The following is a 22,180-nucleotide window of genomic DNA, read 5'->3' as shown; positions in this document are numbered from 1 at the left end:
TCTTGGTGGGCTTGAGAAGTGTGAAGACAACTCACAACAAAACTTTGCAAGCAAAAACCAGGTGTTTAATTGAACTTGGAGAAACTACTGGTTACATTTCCTAAAGCCTTAAATGCTTCATTCAAAAGTAATGCAGGGTGAAGTTCTCATAGGTCGTTTTCGCACTCACCTTAATCAGCAACGACGACCCTCTTCACCGCGCAGGATCTGCACGGATTTCGCACTAATTGCCGCGGAGCACCCAGAAGAGCCGGAAAGTCCCGGCGCTTTTGCGGCGGAAACGGAAACCGCCAAAAACCAGTTTCCGTTTGCGCCGCAAAAGCGCCGGGACTTTCCGGCTCTTCTGGGTGCTCTGCGGCAATTAGTGCGAAATCCGCGCAGATTCTGCGCGGTGAAGAGGGTCGTCGCTGCTGATTAAGGTGAGTGCGAAAACGACCATAGTTGTTCCCCCTTAAGCAAAATAAGCAGCCAGTTCTGCCTTCAGTGGCTGTGTGAATAGAATCTTATGGCTGTTTCATACATGCTGTGGCGGCATGTGGATTTTGCCTGCCACCATCATTCCATATTGTGGGAGGTCCTGCAGCCATTGTGGTACGGTAGCTTAAGAGTGTTCAACTAGGACATGGGAGGCTAAGGTTTAAGCTCCTCTCTGCCATAGAATCTTGCTGGGCAACTGTGGGCCATTCATGCACTCTCACAGGCCTGTTGCTGGAGAAGAGGAGAATGATATCAGCCATTCTGGCTCCTCCCTGGGGAGAAAGGGAAGGAAGGAAGGAAGGAAGGAAGGAAGGAAGGAAGGAAGGAAGGAAGGAAGGAAGGAAGGAAGGAAGGAAGGAAGGAAGGAAGGAAGGAAGGAAGGAAATTCTAATGTGCATATAGTAACTATGGTGGAAAGATGTAGTCAGACCTAACTCCCTGGCTTATATATTGCACACTTTTGCCACTTCGTGGTATGCATATGTAAACCCCATGAACTGGTTCAGCACAGTAGAGGAAGAGTCTGTGAATGCAGACTAGCAGGACAGGGAGAGTCTGCTGGGGAGATGAATACAATTCTGGGCTCTTACATGTATAAGCTGAAGATTGCTGTCTATTGACTGCATCACCAAGGGTTTTTTTTTTTTGAGCCGAATCCTTTTGAAAAAGAAATGGTTGAGAAGAATCCTGCATCTTGGTGGACTTGAAAAGTGTGAAGACAACTCACAACAAAACGTTGCAAGCAAGAACCAGGTGTTTAATTGAACTCGGAGAAACTACTGGTTACATTTCCTCTTCACTGCTACAGTAATTATGTGTGAGCCGTATCAGGTTTGTGGCATTGTTCTGTTTTGAGCTAAAGAATTCTTTTTATTGTAAATCAATGTGTCTTGCAAGTTCTGTCTCTGAATTAGCCCCATGAAATCCACATAGAAACCAGTTATACATGCATTACATTTTGCGTATCCATGTGAAAACAATGTCTGGTTGCAGTAATTTGGCACATTCAGATCAGTGCTGAAACATCTTCTGTTTATACATAAAGGAAAACAGATTAACTGTGGCATAAGTTTTCTAGGACTAGAAATGTAACTGACTAAATGGGCTGTAGCCCAGAAAAGCTTATGTGCCAATCAGTCTGTTAGATGAGCAGCAAGATTCCTTTGGGGGTTTGCCGTATTAGACTTGGTACACCAGTGGAATTCACAGCAGTGGGTGGGTGGGTGTGTCTGCATAATGCAAAACAGTGAAGATAGTTTTCTTTCCTGTCTGAGTGCACACTGTGATAAATTTAGTTCTTCTGTAAAACACAGTCGATCCAGCAGTTTCACTAGCAGATTCAGCATTTTTAAAAATTTTACTTATGCAACTCTGAATTTGGAGATAGGAGGAGGAGACTTCCCCAGAGTAGGTGGTGCTTCTGTGGTGCTTCTTCATAAAACCTGAAGGCACAGTCTCTCAGTGGGAAAGGAAACCACCTCAGACATTGAAGAAGGTTAGTGTGGAACAAGGGGACCTCAGCTATTTGGGTGCTTTAAATTCAGCCTCAGGATGCTTTAAATTCACTGCTTATAGGGATGAGCAGATGTGTAGGTGGTCATATATTGTATGTATTGAAATGCTTGTATTAAGCCTGCAAGCTTTACCTTTGTTTGCAGACCCTTGATGTGAATGAGCTGGGAAAGAAACGATTACACTTGAATCTACTAAAGAAGCATATTGTAGATTAGGAAGGGCAATGAGTGAAAGTACAAAATGTGGGGAGGGGGAAGAAGAGGAGTTTGAATTTTGGTTAGATGAAAGACAACAGCAAAATGGGCATGCCTGGATGTTGAACTGCCACATCTGATCAAAGTCAAGCAAGAACTGTCTCTCCTGCTGTGAAATCCTCTCTTCTCCTCTGTGAGTGTGGGGTTCCTTACATATTATATTCCTCTGGAAGTGACTTTCTTTTTGAACAAAAGAAATTAATTGCTATAAAAAGTTGGTGGGAAGGCACTACAACTGCAGAGGGTTCAGGATATTTAACATTCTCTCCTCAAACTATTCCATATGCACCAGCTATTTTTTTAAAAAAAATCTACAAAAATGACCCTGAAGTTTTTGATCTGCTTATGTGTGCAACACCACCTGACATGCTGATATGACTCATGCAAAGATGAATTAAGGGGGAAGACAGTATTAACATGGAATGTTTATCTAATCCTTCAGCGTTCAAAACGGTTCCCACACACACTTAATCCTCACCACAGCTCTGTAAGGCTGGCTAAACCACTTCCCTCAGTGTTTTTGGGCTGTTGTTTAAAAACACTTAGTATGCCTTTTTGCTGTGCAATGTGTGCTCCTATGATACAAACATAGAGCATGTGCGAATGAGCCAGTGTGATAACATATCAGAGAACACAGACCATTAATGGTGCATAGCAAGGCCTCAACAGCCCTGGGAGCAGTGTTTGTTTGCACTTAAAGAATGACAAGCAACTTAAGTTTTCATTCCCTGGCATCCCCAAGTAAAATGATCAGGTGGCCGGTATTGTGAAAGACCTCTACCTGCAACCTTGGAGAGCTGCTGCCACTCTGAGTAAGCAATAATGACCTTGAGGTTCCTGTGGTATGACTCCGTATAAGGCAGCTTCATGTGTTCATGATGGAAGTGGACACATGGAAAAGGCAGGAGGAACTATCATTGACCATTCTTCCCAATTTTAGACACCATCACTCTTCCTTAGGGTCTTCCTGTAGGTTTTACTGCCATTAGAAAATGGGTTTCTGTATTAAGCTTGCATGTCAAAAGGACAGATCCTTGGGTTTCTTAAAGAAAAAAAGAACAGCTAAATGACCTGTGCACATAACATATATTTAAAAGTTGTGGCAACGAATAACTCTACCTCTTTACTGTCTTGATGTGTCCCATGTGCTGAAATACAAAAGTATTTCCAAAGACCTCTGGTAACTTTAGAATGCTGGTCTCAAAATAGGTATTGCAGGCAAAATGCTTCAAATGAATTGCTCTGTGTCCACACATGTTTTCATATAAACGCTGTACATTGCAATGAGTTTTTACTTCTACAGATTCAAGTCAAAATGCTACCTAGGAGGAACTCTGTTCCCTCCTTCATAACTGTGTTCATGTTTCCAAAGCCACTCACTTGTGGTCTCACACAGTTGTAAATACCTTGCAATTCAGGAGTTAACGCTATTGGTGGAGCAGCATCAGTGGTAATTAAGTTCACTTGCTTCTGTCACAGAAATGCTCTCCCAGAATGTACCCCAGTTAACTGCAGCTGCTGAGGTCAATCCCAGGATCCTGATTAGAATGACCAGATACCTATTTATTTACTTATTTGGAAAATTTATGCCAAGAAGCCTAGAACTCCAGTATATTTAACTGTTATATGGAAAAAGGAATTTCAGCAACCTTGCTCATTTCTGCAGGATAACCTACAACTATTTAAATTATTTTTCATTGTATTTATATCCCATCTTTCTTTTATGATAGAAATCAAGGTATCAGATGTAGGGCTTGAAAGAGATACCCCAATCCAAGCACTACCCTGATCCATTACTCTTGAGTGAGGTTGCTGCATAACAGGCTTTAACAAATACTTATTTTCACACAACCATGTATCAAAACCCTAGTATTTACAAGCTGGGAGCTCAATGGAGAATTGCTATAATTAATGGGTATTTTCTTTTTGGCGTTTGCATGATGTGTATGTGGTTGGGGCTCCATTGTCCTTAGTTTAAAAATCTAAGCACTGGTGTCATCCATTTCCTGTTTTGACATTCCTAGGCCACCACTGTTTAATCACCCAAGAGACAAAGGTGTGTGGGGGGGATCGGCTTGTTATAGGTATGTAGCTCATCTTTTTATTTCTGTGTAACTGTTACAGAATTTGTAGGAAGAAAATAATAACAACGAACAAGTCAAGCATTTGAACCAGGCTAGAATGTTGACAAACAGCTAAGCAGCTGGTTTCTGTACCTGTTGGTTATGTTGTAGGCTCCACAGATGGTTGATAGTGCACTGCGAAATGGGGACTCTACCCCACTGGAGAGTGGTATGCAATGAGCTAAGAAAGACACATGGAAGGAAGGTACTTGAGGCCACACTAGATGTTCCCCAGACCCAACTTGGGTTCCCCACAGCCACGCTGATGGAGGAAGGGCTACTGCCTTTCTCTCCAAGCCCTTTTCTCATGCAGAATCAGTGCTGGAGAGGGAATAATGTCCCCATTTTTTTACTGCTCCACATGGAGTATCCTCTACATGTGGCACAGTAAAAATGGGGAAGTGCTGTGGCATTCCAAGCCCAAATTGTCTCTCCTTTATTTTTAAATAGCCATTCCACATTTGCTTTGTGGCTGCAGGGAGCTCAAGATGGGTTTGGAGAACCTTTAAAAAACCCTTTTAAAAAGTGAATGTCTAGTTTGGCCCTTGCTACTGCTGGACATAATTAACAGCCAGCATATGGGCTCAAGAGCTTGGCACATGGTGCCAGTCACCCACCTCTTCTAGTAAATTGCATAGAAAAGTCTATGTAAGCAGTTTCTGTTTAGGGAGCTCCCTGGAGATCAGATCCTGCAAGGCAAAGGGGCTTATGAACAACTGGAGTGGAGTAGGTGATGTTCATCCTGAAATATGGTTATTCTCATGTTTCCCCATTTGCATGTGGGGTTACACTGGCAAGACAACACACCAACCTGGCAGTGCCTTCTAACAGTATATCTTGGGGGCGTGGGAAATCCCTCTCTGCATTGTGTATTCTTATCATGTCCTCAGTGGAAAACATGGCTAGCAACTGATGAGGGAGGAAGGGCTGCTGAACAACACACTGCAGCATGCAGACCCATGTTGTAAGGAAGTTATATATTTTTACCAGAGTTCAACGCAGGTGAGTCTCCTCCCTTGCTTATGCATGTGTGGGGAGCATTAGAGATATGGGTGACTCAGATTGGTATTTGTGACCTGAGGGGTACTACAAATGATTCTGACTAGAGCAGTATTAGCTATACGCAGCAGTTCATTCTGTTTGGAGTTCTTATACCTGTCTGTTTATGCAAAGTGCTCTTTCTTTAGAGTTCCCATTACCAAAGGCCCCCCAATATATGTGCGTGTTCTACATTTGCATGATACAAGGGCTAGAAATGTGTGTTTCCAGCCACATGAGGCTCACAGTTTCCATCCTTATCAGTTCTGTCTGTGGTTTTAGGAGTGGACTCAGGATTGCATGCCAATTGTTCTAAATCCTACTCTTGTGAGCAATGCAAACTAACAATAACAATTTTAATGAGACAAATTCAAAAACAAATGAATAAGTTTTGCTGTTAAATGCAGGCACTAGTAGTTATATTCTTAATAAAGATACAGCAAGCGTAGAAACAAAATGTCCTCTAGGTCCTGTTCCCCATTCAGAAATTTAAGCACCTATGTGCCAAAGCATGTGCAAATTTAAAAAAAAAACAGGCCCCAAATTATTAATTTCTTGGGGGGGGGGGTGTATTCCATCCCTGGGTTTATAAAATACATATAAGCTCCTAATTTTAAGAACAGAAATTACATATGACCAGTGCTTGTTTGATCCTAAGGAATGTTAATTGATTTCAGTTCCAATATGGAAACATCAAATATTGAGAAGAATTTCAAGATGTGAACTTGAACTCTTGGTTTCTTAATTAATGATGCCAAGCGTCTGCTGGTGGGGGGCAGAGAATCCTCCACCCTCAGCTCCCATTTCACACTATTGCTTGGGATACTGGTGGAAGAAAAACTGCCATTAGGCCAAGAGCATGACATCACTTAGGGCTGCCAAGTCCAATTCAAGAAATATCTGGGAACTTTGTGGGTGGAGCCAGGAGACATTGGGGGTGAAGCCGGGAGCAAGGGTGTGACAAGCATAATTGAACTCCAAGGGAGTTCTGGCCATCACATTTAAAGGGACTGCACACCTTTTTAAATGCCTTCCTTCCATAGGAAATCATGAAGAATAGGGGCACCTTCTTTTGGGGCTCATAGAATTGGACCCCCTGGTCCAATCATTTTGAAACTTGGCGGTATTTTGGGGAGAGGCACTAGATGCTATACTGAAAATTTGGTGCCTCTACATAAAAAAAAAACAGCCCTCCCCCAGAGCCCCTGATACCCGCGGATCAATTCCCCATTATTCCCTATGGGAATCGTTCTCCATAGGGAATAATTGCCCAGTAGACATTTTCCTCCCCCCCCCCGCCACTTTCTGATGACCCTAAGGCGGAGGGGGGGGGGTAAAGGGCCTCCAAACCTGGGGTTGGCAATCCTCTCTCTCACACACACTTACCGGTTGGTTCCTCCACAACGACATCTGAAAAGAACAGGGGCTACGCTGCTCTCTCCCTCTCCCTCTCCCTCGCCCTCGCCCTCTCCCTCTCTCTCTCTCTCTCTCTCTCTCACACACACACACACACACACTTAATTCCTCTGAAAAGAAAGCAAAACAAACCAAGGGACTGTATTGCTGACCCTTCCCATGAAGTACTTCCTGCTCAACTTTAAAGGCACACTGACACACACACACAGTTTGAAACGGACCTGTTTGCAAGTTTCTAAACCTGCCGGAGATCTAGAGCTGCATGGTGGGGGTGGGGCTTCCCCGCTGGTCAGCTGGCTGGGGACGGGGGGGGGGGGGAGCCTGTAAAACTGGGGGATACCCCGCTGGGACCTGGGGATTGGGAAGCCTACAGCACTTCCAGAGAAAATACAGAATAATGTCATAGATTTTACCACAGAATTTCTTGCGATCACTAGAGAGGTAAGATGTCTCTTCTGAATTTCTCCTGGAAGTGAGATCACACTACCCCTGACAGTGTCCCCCTGTCTTTGTTTCACTGGCTACCAGGCCATGGCCATGACTGACAACCCTACTTTTAATCCATTTTGAATTGCAGCAAATTGTTTGGTTCGTTTCCTACCATTTCATTTCAGCCTTACAATAATAATAATAATAATAATAATAATAATAATAATAATAATAATAATAATAATAACTTTTATTTCTATCCCGCCCTCCCCGCCTAGGCGGCTCAGGGCGGCTAACAACAACTTAGACATTAACATAAATGATAAAACTTTAAATTTAACAATTAAAATTAAGCATAAAAACCAGTCAGTTAAGTTAAAATACATGATTTTCGTTAGCCTAGATATATATGAGTGTATCTGGCAGCGATTGAGCTGTTATGGCGCTGGTTCTGCCAGTTTAGGTAGTCTTATAGATAGTCTTATAGATGGCGGTTCTTACAATAAACAATTCAGATATGTAGAACTGGTAGTGTTCTTTTGAAAGGTAGTATGTTTGCTGTTCAAAAATAATACTAAATGCACAGCAACAGTTAATCCATGTGTTCTAAAGATCAATGAGAATCTTAGTGGGGTAATGTCAGCAGGCTTTGGATTAAGTGTCTATATTTCACCAAGCCTTTGAGCTCTAATAACTGTAACCCAACCAAACTCTATTTACTTTCTTCACAGCAACGCCCAAAGTACTGCTCTTTTCTCTCCAGAATCTCTCTTTGTATCAGATATTTCCATTAAAAGCACTATGAATTGAGGGCGTTTCACACAGTTCCTGACCTGTTTACTATGCAGGCACCACACTTTTCTATAATGTAGACTCTCATTGACCAAATACATTGAGTGGAAAGGACTGGAATGCCAGAGGAGTACATAAGTCTTGCTTTCCCAGCAGGATCTGTTGCACATGGCCTAGTGCAAGGGTGGGGGAAGGGACAGAGCTGGGCTTGCAAGTTCTAACTTTTCCCCTGTAGAAAACTTTTCAGTCATTCATTGTTTATTGTAATGACGTTTTTGAACATCCTACAATGTTTTTTTCAACATTTCCCAATCTTGTGTGTTAGAATTGTTAATCAAAGACCAGTTCCTCACTAGCTGTTACTCTGCCCCTGGGCTTCTGCTTTCCTCGGATCAAGCAATTAATTCCCCGCTAGTTGCTACATGACTGCATTTTGACTCGCAGCTCCCTCCAATTTCTTTCACAGCTTTCAAATCTCAAAAGAAGAAGAAGAAGAAGCAGCAGGATCAAAATGTGCCTGTGCAGCAACTGGTAGGAAATGGATTGCTTGATCCAAGGAAAACACAAGCCTGGGGGTGGAGTGGTTGCTAGTGAGGAATCTGTCAAAGTCTTCCTCTCAGCAAGAAGCATTTCATCATTATTGATATTTTGTTTTGTTTTTTTTAAAAAAAATACTAATTTAGATTAAATTTAAAGATAATCTCTTCCCCACTTTGCATTATACAAATCAGGAAATCATCAACTCAGAAGCATAATGTGTGAGAAACCCAAACTTACCTACTTTAATGGAAGAGGGCGAATGGAATCAATTCGATGGCTGATGGCAGCATCTGGAGTAGAGGTTAGTTGTGTGGTAAATTGAAATCAGTGTTTTTGTTTGCTCTGAAATGTGAACTGTGGATGGCCCATTTCATCGCTCACATTCTTAAACATGCAAGAAACTTAGCGGTTAAAAGAACCTACATGAGATGTGGGGATATATAATTTCTCTCACAATTTTTTTGTACAGTTTGAAGAAAAATTCTTGGAAACAAGAGAACAGTATTTGAAGCTAATCAAAGGTAAACTTTATCAGCACTGTAGTGCTCAAAGTGTGTGCAGGGCGAGAAGGGGGGGAGGCAGAGGGATGGTTCCCTGTCATATTAGGTCATACTCAGTTTAGCCAGTGGTCAGTCCACCCACAGGAATGCATTAACTTAGAAACATGATGTCTCTGTAGAAACTATGTAATAATAAGCCTGATTTAGACATTAACACTTTGAAATCATTACTGTCAGTTAGTGTCCCCTCTAGGCTGAGTTGGCATGAGCTAGCTCACAGATTTTTAGCCTCCAGCTCACATATTTTTGTCTTAGCTCAGGAAGGATGGCCCCAGAGCACACTGATTTATGCAGTAGCTGACAACTTTAATGCCAGTAGCTCACAAAGTAGGATACTCACAGTGTAAGCAGTCATTATGCTAGTGTGTGTTCCCACAAAAATTTTATATGCTGCATTTCCGCCCAAATAGAGCCCCCAAAGTGGTGAACAACAAGGCATTAAAACATCAAAAGCACACACATTACACACATATGACAATAACAATAAGACATATAAGCACACCAACAATACAGCCATGGAGGAGGGACAACAGACATTTACTGGGGGGATATCAAATGAAACAGAAAAAAAATTATGCACTGGCAAAAGGCAATGACCAAGGCAGAAAGATGAATCATCCTGTGAAGGGACCTCCACAGTTTTAGAGCCATGACCAAGAAGACTTTTTCAGGTTGCCATACGCCTAGCAACAGCTGGGGTGGGGGGCACCTGAAGCAAGGTCTGTGAAGATGACTGAAATAGACCCTGAGCTATATCATCACCTGGAAAAGGGGGTTTACCCTACCTCTATGTAAGTGTGAACCCAATCCCCAAAGCCACTGTTTTAGCCTGCTTGCACACAAGACAGAGACAGGATCCCTGCAGTCTCACTCACTGAAAGTTCAGACTCCATCTGATCAGAGCTGACAGTCTAATAGCATTTTCTCTCTCCCTCCCCACTCCTGTCTACCGTCTTCAGCCAGCCCTGATTAGCTGCTCTGCACAGATATCAAATGGCAGACGGGATTGGTGACTGATGGAAAGAGGCAGGACCTTTGTCTATCATCCCAATGTGAAAAACACCCCAGACTACATAGCACAGATGTTGGCAGCTGGCTAAAAAGACTGTCCCTGAGGTGGTCATGTGGATGAACTTGAATAGAGAAACCAAAGCAGTGCTGACTAGGCCAGACTGTCCTCCTCAGCTAGGTACATAGCTACCGAATGACATGATGGAGAAGTTCAAGTGGGAAGCTTTGGGGTGAGCCTTGAATAAAGGCAATCATAGAATCATAGAGTTGGAAGGGATCTAGTCCAACTCCCTGCACAACTCACAAATACTTCCCCCTAAATTCACAGGATCTTCATTGCTGTCAGATGGCCATCTAGCCTATGTTTAAAAACCTCCAAGGAAAGAGAGCCCACCACTTCCTGAGGAAGCCTGTTCCACTGAGGAACCCGCTCTAACGATCAGGAAGTTCTTCCTGATGTTGAGCCGGAAACTCTTTTGATTTAATTTCAATCGATTGGTTTTGGTCCTACCTTCTGGGCCACAGAAAACAATTCCACACCATCCTCTATATGACAGCCCTTCAAGTACTTGAAGATGGTGATCTTATCACCTCTCAGTCACCTCCTCTCCAGGCTAAACATGTCCAGCTCCTTCAACCTTTCTTCATAGGACTTGGTCTCCAGACCCCTCACCATCTTCGTTGCCCTTCTCGGGACCCGTTCCAGTTTGTCTATATCTTTCTTAAAATGTGGTGCCCAAAACTTAACACAATACTCCAGGTGAGGTCTTACCAGACCAGACCAGAGCAAAGCGATACCATCATTTCACATGATCTGGACACTATACTTCTGTTGATACAGCCCAAAATTGCAATCATACCTCCCTAGAGATTTCAAAAATGGCAGCCGGAAGGACCTATCATGAGAGGTAGGAGGCAGGAAGCTATTGGCATTCCTGTAATTCAGAAAGCAATCTTAAACAGGACAATTCAGAATCCACCTCAGGTCCATTACACTGGGACTTATTCCCAGGAAAGAGTTCTTAGGATTGTACTGTCAAGTGCTGCAATGAGGACACTTCTGTCTTATTCTTTGACATGGGAACATTTGTTTCTTTGCCAGATGCATTGTCAGTGCATGAGATGTACAGCTCAAAATTCTTTTTAAGGTGGAGTATAATAATAAGGTGTATAATTACATTAGATTTGGTCAAATATAGCCTGGCTCTTTGGTTTTTGCAAGAAAGTGAAGCACACACTCACTTGAATATGCCTTAATTGGGATTAGATCTCATCGCAGTTCCTGAATGCCACAGAATATCTTTTCACAGTACAGGACTGATCAGTGTTTTTTTTCTTTTCTTTTCAACAGATGGCTGTTTGCTATTTGATCAAGTCCCCTTAGTGGAGATGGACGGACTGAAGCTGGTCCAAACAAAGGCCATTCTCAGCTATTTAGCAGGGAAATACAACCTCTATGGGAAAGACCTGAAAGAAAGAGCACAGTATTGTATCATGATTCCTCTTCCTATACTTTGCAGCTTTAAAACCATTAACATTATAGCATTCACATGTGCTCCCCAATGTGCATTAAGCAGGTGAAGCAGCTTCTATTTGCCCCATCACATGTGTTGATGAGGCACACAAAGATTTTTCCAAAAGGGCAAAAAGTGGCTCCCAGAGGTCATTCCAGGTCAGTAAAACAGTGTGGAGAGAAAGGCTTAAGCCCCATCACCCTGCGCACAGCAGTTTTGAAGCACAGTAGGGCCACACACAGGGGAATAGAGTTCTCAGCATGAAATTGTAGGATGTGTCTGATCAATGGGGCTCAGGAAGGATGCAAGGAAATCATAATGTGTAGCTAGGCCCTTATATCTGAAGAAGTGTGCATGCACACAAAAGTTTTACCTGGAATAAACGTTTATTGGTCTTAAAGGTGCTGCTGGGCCAGAGCCGGCACATCCATTAGGCAGCTGTAGGCAGCTGCATGCAGCACAGCCCTGGGGGGAGGGCGGCAGTTTCAGCCCTCCCACACACCCTCACCTCTTTGGCAAGGGAAATAGAGAGCATGGTGGCTGCTGCTGCAGGGCTTCCGGCCTCAGCACACATGCACGCTGCTCACCCATGCATGCCACTCGTTCCTGAAGCACAAAAGGAGTGGAGCAACAGTGAACGAGTGGTATGTGTGTGCACTGAGGGAAGGAGCCTAGGGTTGCCAATCCCCAGGTGGGGGCAGGGGATCCCCTGGTTTGGAGGCTCTCCCCCCGCTTCAGGGTTCTCAGAAAGCGGGGGAGGGGGAGAGGGGAGGGAAATGTCTGCTGGGAACTCTATTATTCTCTATGGAGATTTATTCCCATAGAAAATCATGGAGAATTGATCCGCGGGTATCTGGGGCTCTGGAGAGGCTGTTTTTTGGGGTAGAGGCACCAAATTTACAGTATAGCATCTAGTGCCTCTCCCCAAAATACCTTCAAAGTTTCAAAAAGATTGGAACTGGGGGTCCAATTCTATGAGCCCCAAAAGAAGGTGCCCCTATCCTTCATTATTTCCTTGGGAAGGAAGGAATTTAAAAGGTGTGCCGCCCCTTTAAATGTGAGGGCCAGAACTCTGTTTGGAGTTCAATTATGCTTGTCACAGCCTTGATCTTGGCTCCACCCCTAATGTCTCCTGGCTCCACCTCCAAAGTCTCCTGGCTCCACCCCCAAAGTCCCCAGATATTTCTTGAATTGGACTTGGCAACCTAAAAGAGCCCTGTGGCGGCTGCCGCCATGCTCAACCTTGCTGGGGTTCTTGAGATCCAGTGATATGTATGCTGCATTGCCAGAGGTCCTTTGATAAAGCACTAAAACTAGCATGAGGACACACTGGGTGTTCTTGTGCCTACTCTCAGGGCTACTGCTGCACCAGGGCCACTACTGCTGTCCTGAGTGGTGATCACTTGCAGCCTTGTTTTGGTGGGTTTGGCTGCCACCCAATGTCAGTTTAATTCTCACTCCTCTTTCCCAATGCATTTTTAAAATGTCCCTTATTTCCCTGTACATAGGCTTGCTCTTTGTGTGTAGCTCCGCTTCCAGTGGCAGCCAGGGCTTTTTTTTTAGCAGGAATGCACAGGAACACAGTTCCGGCCGGCTTGGTGTCAGGGGGTGTGGCCTAATATGCAAATGAGTTCCAGCCGGGCATTTTCTACAAAGAGCCCCATGTGAAGCAATGGTGATGTCAGGGGGTGCGACCTAATATGCAGTTCCTGCTGGGCTATTTCTACAAAAAAAAAAGCCCTGGTGATAGCCATTTTGTAGCTGTGCCAAATTTTAAAGGGGCTCACAGGCTCAAAAAGGTCAGGGGGTGTTGGAGCAGCAGTGAAGCAGCAGTGTTGGAGCAGTGAGCAGCAGTTTCTGCCACCAAAGCACAATTGTGTTTTTCTTTGGGATAAAGCCTAGGGCAGGGGTGGCCAAAGGTAGCTCTCCAGATGTTTTTTGCCTACAACTCCCATCAGCCCCAGCCAGCATGGCTGATGAGAGTTGTAGGCAAAAAACATCTGGAGAGCTACCGTTGGCCACCCCTGGCTTAGGGGAAAGAGTAGCAAGGCCAAGCTTGCCAGAAGGAGAATTATATAAGGGTTGTAATGCACACGGTTGTTTCTTGAGATTCTCATGCAGCTGATTTTATGCAATGTTACTCATTCATTTGTGCAGGCTATTGAAAGGAAATTGGATGATGAATCATTGAGCACTGCTGTGGCTGTAATGATAAATAATATACCTATGTATGATATATAATGCATAGAGATTTGGACTTATACTGGGTGATGTTGGGGCAGTTATTCATGTTCTCTCTGGACTCAACTAGGGCAGGAAGACAACTGACCTGACTTCTGGTCACCCTTAACATTAGGGAACTAACATTTCTAAGCACTTTGGGGCCCAATTTGGCTCAGGAGCATGGCATGGGAGGTAGGGCTTCAGCTTTCCCTCATGTTCTGTTTTTGCATGCTGAAGCAGCTAAAGGGATCTCTGTTTGTCCCGCTATGGGGTACCACATGCTGCAGTCAGCACTCATGGAGCTCCACAGTGAAGAAAACAAACCCCTCCCCTGGCAGCTGATAAGGCTTGGGGGAAATGTGGGGGAGGGCAGGTTGAAGCCCCTCCTCTCCTTATGCTGCACCTCCAAACTGGATCAGTCCCTGGAGCACTTAGAAAGAGTAGCTTCTGAATGTTGTATGTGTCTCTTCCACATTTTTTTTTTGCAAATGTTAGTCAAAGTATGCTGCCCTGATTCCTTTGGGGGTAAAATAGATGCTAAATAATTTTTTTAAAAAAACCAGAGGCTTATCAATCAGGTGTTCTAACAAGAGCCAGTTTGGTGTAGTGGTTGAGAGCATGGACTTTAATCTGGGAGAACTGGTTTTGATTCCCCACTCCTCCACATGCAATGGGTCAGTCATGGTTCTCTGAGAGCTCTCTGAACCCCACCTACTTCACAGGTGTTTGTTGTGGGGAGAGGAAGGGAAGATTGTAAACCACTTTGTGACTATGAGTGAAGGGCAATCTCCTCCTCTGCTTCTCCTTCTCTTCCTCCTTCTAAGGTCTTGGGGAAAATGTACTGGAATGTAGTTTCCTTGCATGTTATTAATTGATGCTGCAATCCTAAACAGAGTTATACCCTACTAAGCCCATTGATTTCAATGGACTTTGAAGGGTGTAACTTTGCTTAAGACTGCACTGTTAGACTTCTAACAGAAACTGTTTAATAGATGCTAAAATGTGATTCTGCTAAGTAGACAAACTGTTTAATAAACTGCAATGGAAAATGGCTGGCTTGACTTTGTTCTCCACCTCCTGTGTCTGCAGAATTGACATGTATGCAGAAGGCACTCTGGATATTACGTCAATGATGTTAATGTATCCATTCTGTCCACCTGAACAAAAAAAGGCTCAGTGTGCCTCCATCATTGAAAAGGTGACAACTAGATACCTTCCAGTCTATGAAAAGGTATGTCATGGTGATTCCTGCTATGTACTGCATATTACTTTGGACAAGTGGCAGAGGCACTAGAACAGCAACGGAAACACAGAAGGCATATTTGCGCTAGTTCATTTTGAGCACTGGGTTTGTTTCAGTACACACTAGAAGTCAGACAAGATAGGCTGAGCTGAAATCAGACCATGTGACAGGACAAAACTGTAAAAATAACATTCTCAACCATGGAAGCTTCCCGGGTGACAGTCACACACCCTCAGCCTAACCTGCCTCACAGGATGGTTCTGAAAGTAAGATGGAGGAGAAGACAATGATGTAAGTCACTTTAGGTTCTCACTGGAGAGAAAGGGAGGGTATAAATGAAGTAAATAAATATATGACTCCAAAGTTTATGTGTTTGATTGGCTTTCTCACTGTGAATAAGGGACCAGTGTCTTGACAAAAGAATGTCAGTGTTGCTTAATGACTGCACAGGGAGACAGAATCCACATATTATGAGAAATTACACTATCAGAACCATTCACAGCCTGAATTTTCCTATCCACTCAAATGTAATATCCAGTAATGTGTGGATCCACCCATCATTTCCTCTTCATGAATGAGCTCCATAACCTTTGCCTTCAAGACACTCTTGGTGAGAAACAGCACTACATAAATATAAGCCACTCAAGGACACTGCATAGATGGCTGTGGCACATATGACATCTGAAGCTTGTCCTAGAGTTGCAATGGTGTTATTTAACCAGCTTGCTTTTCACCTAAACTAATGACATATTTTCTCCTTTTCTAGGCATTTAAACAGCATGGGCAAGAATTTCTTGTTGGTAATTGCTTTAGCTGGGCAGATGTACAACTGATTGAAATAATTTTGATGTTAGAAGAGCTCAAATGTGACATTCTTGCACAGTTCCCTCAACTACAGGTAATCAATCAATATATCTAATTCTCAACATAGTCAAATCTGTGGATATTTAAATCTGGAGACTGGAGCCATGAACAAACAAGACAGATCTTTCTACAGACCTGAGGAAAAATCCCAAGTCTGCAGAAAAATCTGATACCTTAAAAAAAAAAAAAGGAAATTAACGCCCACAAAATAACAGAAGCAGCACCAATAGCTTTAAGAGACAAATGCCCTCTGCAGTGGTCATTGTGGAGGTTGAAAGGCAACCACAATTTTGCCAGCTATCAAGCCTTGGTTTCTGTCAGTAAAAGAAATGGTGAAGAGCTTTTGGCTTTGAGCTCACTGGGGCCAGGACTGGCAGCAACCAGTGGCAAACGAGCTGCTCTCTGCTATTCACAGCTACCGCCGCATGAAAGCCAGTGGGGTGTACTGGTTAGACTTTCAAGCTAGGATCTGTGAGACCCAGATTCAAATCACAACTCTGCTGTGGAAGCTCAGTCAGTGACCTTAGACAAGTAGTGCTTTCTCAGCCTACTGTGCATCACAGCAAATTATAATAAAAAACAACAATAATAATGACCAGGCCCTTTTTTGTAGCAGGAACTCATTTGCATATCAGGTCACACCACTCTTATGTAGCCAATCCTCCTAATACAATCCTCTTAGTACAGGGCTTACTGTAAAATCCAGGAATATTGGCTACATCAAGGGTGTGTGGCCTAATATGCAAAGGAGTTTTGTTCCTGCTACAAAAAAGCCCTGATAGTGACAACTGTGACAATGATCCAGAGCTGACTTCAAACAGTACCAAACCTGAAGGTGGCTTTGCCTATAAACTGGGTGTTTCTGTAGGAGAATAATGGTGCCAGGGGAGGGGATATTTTGTGGCAAAAGTTACACTGATGTAATTTACTAGAAATCATTGATTGTAATCTGATCACTTCTAGGTGTTGGTTTCCAGTCAAGGCTTCGTCTCTTGCTTTTCTTCAGATCTTTCTGGATGTTGCCTAATCTCTTCCAACTAGTTTGACTGAACTGGGTGTATCTCTTGTCTTCTGCTCAACCTCTGCCTTTGTCTTTTGCGGGTTGAAGATTTCTTGCATCAGCTTGAAGCAGGTTTCATGCACATCAGGTAGAGAGCAGGCCTCAGCATCAGAACCAGGGTTTGGGGCAAGAAGGGAGCATAGAGAAGCAGCAGGGGCATCTGATTCAAAATTCATCATGTTCAGCACAGAGGTGACTGGCTGCTACATTCTGAATTCAATAATAGTTTGATTAGCTCAGGGTTTAAAACCCTTGAATCTTAAAAGATTTCGTGCAGCTTCGTGTTATGGTAGGTACATAAACTGAACAGCATAATTTAAAAAAACAACCCTATCTTGTAGTATAGTTTAATACAGTCAAGGGCCAATCAGATAAAATGTACATTCTAGATAAAAACATACATTCAGAATAGAACATCTAAGTATAAAACCAACCTCAGATAAATATCGTGTTCCAGATTTTCAAGTCTCAAGGTTAATAAACCAGTTAAGTCCTTCCTTCAGCGATTTGCTTCTGGGATCTTATAGCTTGCATAGCCAATATTGCCACATTTAAGGTAATTTTTTTGTTCCTATCAGCTAGAAGCTTATCTAAATAAAATGTGATATTTCCCCCTGGAAAGTAATTACAGATTGGAGTTACATAGGTGGCTCTAATACTTTGGTAAAGCCTTCACTCAAACAAAACATGTTCCCTGGATTCCAGTTTCCCATCTTCACAGATACAGTCTTTCCTCATATGGCTACTGTATGCATCTTTGTCACTACTCTTTTGATGAGGTTTGCCATTAGCTGTCAATCAATTGTCGTTTGAAACTGGTTTGCACCAGCTCAGGTTTTCTATTATGTCCCAACTGAAATGAACATAGTTCATCCTTTCCTGACTGAATTCAGCCCACAGAAAATCAAGAACATGAATGGGATGGGAATCGGGCAGTGATGGGGGAAGCAGGGAGAGTGAGAATTAATGCATTGGTGAGGAAGTCTACGGCAGAGGCTGCAAGGAAAGGACGAAATGCCCTGTGTGATTTCCACAGCCAAGATAAACATAAATGTCTCCAAAGAGGTGTGCCTTCTGCTGCTACTCCAATGACAGGCCAGCACACAAAGGAACACTTTGCCAGCAGTAGTGCAAGCAAAAAGCAGTGCTTTTACAGAAACCATCCAGGGATTCTTGGGGGAGACAAGTGTTAAAACTTAGAATGTGATCCATGGATTGTGTGAATATTTAGAAGGCAAACTGTGGTCTCATCCATAAATTACAGTTTGTGCAACCTACGATTTGGCATGAATTGTGACTGACTTCTAGTCTCTTCTTTGTTGCAATGAAGGCTCTCATATGACAGATAAAGCTGTTTTCCCCCAGCACTGTAGTTGACAAGAACATTTGTACCTGTTGACGCTGGTCACTGTCATGCAGCTGTTACAGGGACAAAAAACTTCTCTCTAGAATGGAGGTGGCAGCCCAAATTCATTTCAGACAGTTGTGTTTAGGGCTAAGGCAGAAGTCAGGAGCGATTCATACTGATTGTGTGGGAACACTGCAACCATGAGACAAATTGACACCATTTTATTAGCACATATTTGGGGAATTCTTCCTTAAAACTTATGGACACAATCCAGATTCCACATTCCACACACCAGTCCACATTCCACACCAGTCCAGTGATGCCAAACCCTTTGGGAAGTACCCTATTTGAGTTCTTGTTATTATTTATTTCTTAATTAAAATAGTTACATACCCAGCCTTTCCTCTTGGTTCAGGCAGCAGTTGGGATAATAAGTATGCTATTGGGAACAGCCGAAATGGGGAAGGGCTTATACACATTGCTCAACAGCTAGGGAGCAACTGTAGAGAAATGGACAGTGAGAACATGTACTGAAGAATGTGTAAAGCGGGAAAGTTAGTCATAGCTGATTCTTGCAGGCCCAATCATATTGCAGGACATTCAGTTCTAACAGTTGGGAAGATGCAGTACTGATATGGTAATATCCTATCTGGGGTGTTAAACATGCGGCCCAGGGGCCAAATCAGGCCCCCGAAGGGCTCCTATCAGGCCCCTGAGCAACTGGCTCTTGTCTGCTTGCTTCTCTCTCTCTCTTGCTTCCTTCTGCATCTCAACTTGCTTTGCAAGGCTTGCTCAATATCACAGGAGCTATAGAGTAAAACCTCGATTTTCTCCATTGTTTGAGAACCCTCCGCCTCCTGGTCCCCTAGGGAGGGAGGGAAAGAGCTAGAGCTTCCTTTGCCCAGTTCCCTGGATCCCATGGGAGAATTACAAAGAAAGCACCTTTAAGACCAGCAAGTGCTAATGTTTTCAGCATGTTTTAAGTTTTAAAAAATTTAGTCCTGTTTGTCTATGTCCTTTAAAAAGTTTATATCTCTGCTACTTAATCTTAAATAGGTACACACATGGCCCGGCCAAACAAGGTCTCATTTATTTCAGATTCGGCCCTCATAACAAACGAGTTCAACACGCCTGTCCTACATGATCTGTCAATCCCACCTCACAGTACAATCCTAAACAGAGTTGGACACTTCAAAACTCATGGATTTCAGGGAGCTTAGAATGGTATAACGGTGCTTTGGATTGCATTGTGAGATGCTCACACTGCAGTATGGAACCAAAGCAGTAGCTATGCTACCCACAGACAACATCCAACTCCGTTCTTTGTTTATATAACAAGAAGTTTCTGCTTGTGATGGCTGACTTACTTTGGAAGAGTTGCTGAAGTTAAATAGAATATGCTTTAAAAATGAGTCTTTAAAAGGGTTTTGTACAGACTGCAGAAGCAGTTTTGTTAGTATAACTTTGTTTTAGCTTCCTTTTTAAATCTTTGCTTTAGGCTTTCAAAGCAAGAGCATGCAACATTCCTACCATTAAGAAGTTCCTACAGCCTGGGAGCCCAAGGAAACCACCCCCCGATGAGCCCTATGTAGCCAAAGTGAAGAAGATTCTCGCCCTGAACTAAGAATTGCATCAAGCATCAAGAATGCCTGTCAGCGTGCCTGAGAATGCTGAAAATTAGAAGGCAGTTAAATGAAATGATCACCTGCATGATTAAAAGCACTAAGTGGGAATGTAGAATGTTGAGTAACCGTTGTTTCTTGGAGTGTAGCTTGCTTTACAGGGCGTTCAGTTATTTGCTTGAAAATATTCAATATAATGTAAGAGAATGTTTATCCATTCTTGAAAATATTAAATATATTTTTTTCTGCTACACTTCATGTCCAGTGGGAATTATTTCTCATCCAAAAATGGATTATAACTTTGTCTTTGGATGCATGGCTGAATACCATTGACTGAACTAACATACCACCAGTGAGCACACAAAAGCTGGCAGGGAGGTCATACCCTCAAGAGGGGCAAATTACACCAGGGTCAGATTTGGGATGCAACAGTATCATCCTAAACAGAGCTGCACCCAAATCCATTGGTTTGAAAGAGTGCAATTCTCTTCAGGGTTGCATTGCAGATTTTATTTTGGAAAAGAAATATTAAAACATAAAACAAGAAGACCAACAAAATAAAATTTTATAAGTCAACCTTTCCTATCACCTGCTGCCTGGTCCTTCTAACTGGAGATGCTGGGGCCTTCCAGATGCCAAGCAGATGCTCTGCTCCTGAGCCACAGATCTTATTTGAAAATATGAGATAATGTAGACTATTGCCTGGGTGGCTAGAGGATTCTGGCAGCATTTAGCAACTGTGAAAGCAATGCTAATACACACGGCATGATTACTATTAGAAGTCACAATTAACATGCATTTGTGACTTTGAGCCGACAGAGTGTGGAGCTAGAACATGCTGTGGAAAGTGCCATCAAATCACTGCAGACTGAAGGGTTTTTCAAGGCAAGAGACGTTCAGAGGTGGTTATCCATTGCCTGCTTCCGTGTCACAACTCTGGTATTTGCTGGAGGCCTCCCATCCAAATACTAGTAGGGCTGACCCTACTTAGCTTCCAAAATCTGACGAGATCTGGCTAGCCTGGGCCATCCAGGTCAGGGTTGAGTTGGAACATACCACATGTAATCTAAGTGTTTTGCCAAAGCCCACCCCCCTCGGTTAACGTGCACATCTGAATCACTCTGGCTGCTTCATCAAGAAGCTGTGTGAAGAATACCCACACCATAGCAGCAGCAACAAGCAGGGCAGGAATGGGTGGAAACAGTATCTACATTCACTTTTCCCTACTGAGCTGCATAAAAAGGCGTGTGCTCTATTTACAGGATTGTAGATTAACCCAGTCTTCAGGCCCTATGAATTTACTCTAGATGGCTCTGGTTATCAGTTCAAAATGATTCCATAGTCCTCCTGAGCTATCATGAACTGGCAGAAAGTGCAGCTTCACTCAGCAAGTTTCTCAGAACACCCATCCTCTTGCCCAGTGTGCATTCTCTCATCATACAAGCTTGCATCAGAACTGTCTATACAACACAAAATTATGCAATAGCCTCATACTGAGTTGAGACAGTTTAGCTATTATTGCTGCTCAGGGCAGCAGCTGTCAAAGATTTCATCCCTGTGCTCTGAGAGCCTGTGAACCGAAGGACATTCTGTGTGCAGTAAGTTGAGCAATGTGTTGGATCCAGCCAACTTTTTATCTCAGCTTTTCCCTTACTACAGCCTGCATCCCACGTAGCTTTTATACATACAGGTCTTCCCATGATCAATGGAATAGCCTTGCTGGAGGCCAAAAAAGGATCCCCTCCTTTGTTTTTGCCAGTGGGAAACCTGGTTGGATCCAACCCTTTGCCTTTCCCTTTAAAATCCCGAACAGCTTGAACTGCTTCATCTTGAGTTACTTACAACATTGATCCATCAAGCCCAGTTCCCGTCACTCTTCCTGGCAGAAGTTCTCATTTTTGCAGCCAGACATCTTTCCCAGTTGTATTGATTTGGAAACTTTTAACCAGTAGAGATGCCAGAATGTGTTTCTGGGGTTGCCTGCTTGTATAAAGTGGATGTGTGTGAAAAGAGGGGGTGGAGGTCAAATCGTGCTGCTCTGCACACTCCGACTCAAAGGATTCAGCAACGGGCACAGGACCCAAATCACCTGTGAGCAAAGGAGAATTCAGGAAGTTGTAAGCCAGCCATCCTGCTGGTGTATCAGTCACC

General features: G+C 43.3%; 1 protein-coding gene across 2 annotated transcripts; it reads left to right on the top strand.

Annotated features, from left to right (window-relative positions):
• Positions 1 to 1,943: 1,943 nt before the first annotated feature.
• Positions 1,944 to 20,280, top strand: LOC132568850 (glutathione S-transferase A4-like). Of its 2 annotated transcripts, XM_060235046.1 has the most exons (8): positions 1,947 to 1,972; positions 4,271 to 4,330; positions 8,776 to 8,885; positions 9,054 to 9,105; positions 11,507 to 11,639; positions 14,982 to 15,123; positions 15,902 to 16,033; positions 19,906 to 20,280. In XM_060235046.1, exons 3-8 carry the CDS (start codon positions 8,799 to 8,801, stop codon positions 20,029 to 20,031), a joined length of 672 nt encoding a protein of 223 aa, XP_060091029.1. In that variant the 5' UTR covers positions 1,947 to 1,972; positions 4,271 to 4,330; positions 8,776 to 8,798; the 3' UTR covers positions 20,032 to 20,280. The 2 variants fall into 2 exon arrangements, with proteins under 2 accessions (XP_060091020.1, XP_060091029.1); XM_060235037.1 differs by lacking the exon at positions 4,271 to 4,330 and having other exon boundaries at positions 1,944 to 1,972.
• The last annotated feature ends 1,900 nt before the right edge of the window (positions 20,281 to 22,180 follow it).

The sequence above is a fragment of the Heteronotia binoei genome, chromosome 1 (genome assembly GCF_032191835.1).
Source record: "Heteronotia binoei isolate CCM8104 ecotype False Entrance Well chromosome 1, APGP_CSIRO_Hbin_v1, whole genome shotgun sequence".
Lineage (NCBI taxonomy): Eukaryota > Metazoa > Chordata > Lepidosauria > Squamata > Gekkonidae > Heteronotia > Heteronotia binoei.
This window is presented reverse-complemented; position numbering and strand designations above follow the sequence as displayed.

Bases quoted from the DNA above. Each gene is read 5' to 3' on its own strand.
- LOC132568850 (XM_060235037.1), top strand. From the start codon at position 8,799: ATGTGTGAGAAACCCAAACTTACCTACTTTAATGGAAGAGGGCGAATG. The intron at 8,886-9,053 runs GTTAGTTGTGTG...TTTTTTGTACAG, and splicing joins TGGCAGCATCTGGAGTAGAG to TTTGAAGAAAAATTCTTGGA. The intron at 15,124-15,901 runs GTATGTCATGGT...CTCCTTTTCTAG, and splicing joins ACCTTCCAGTCTATGAAAAG to GCATTTAAACAGCATGGGCA.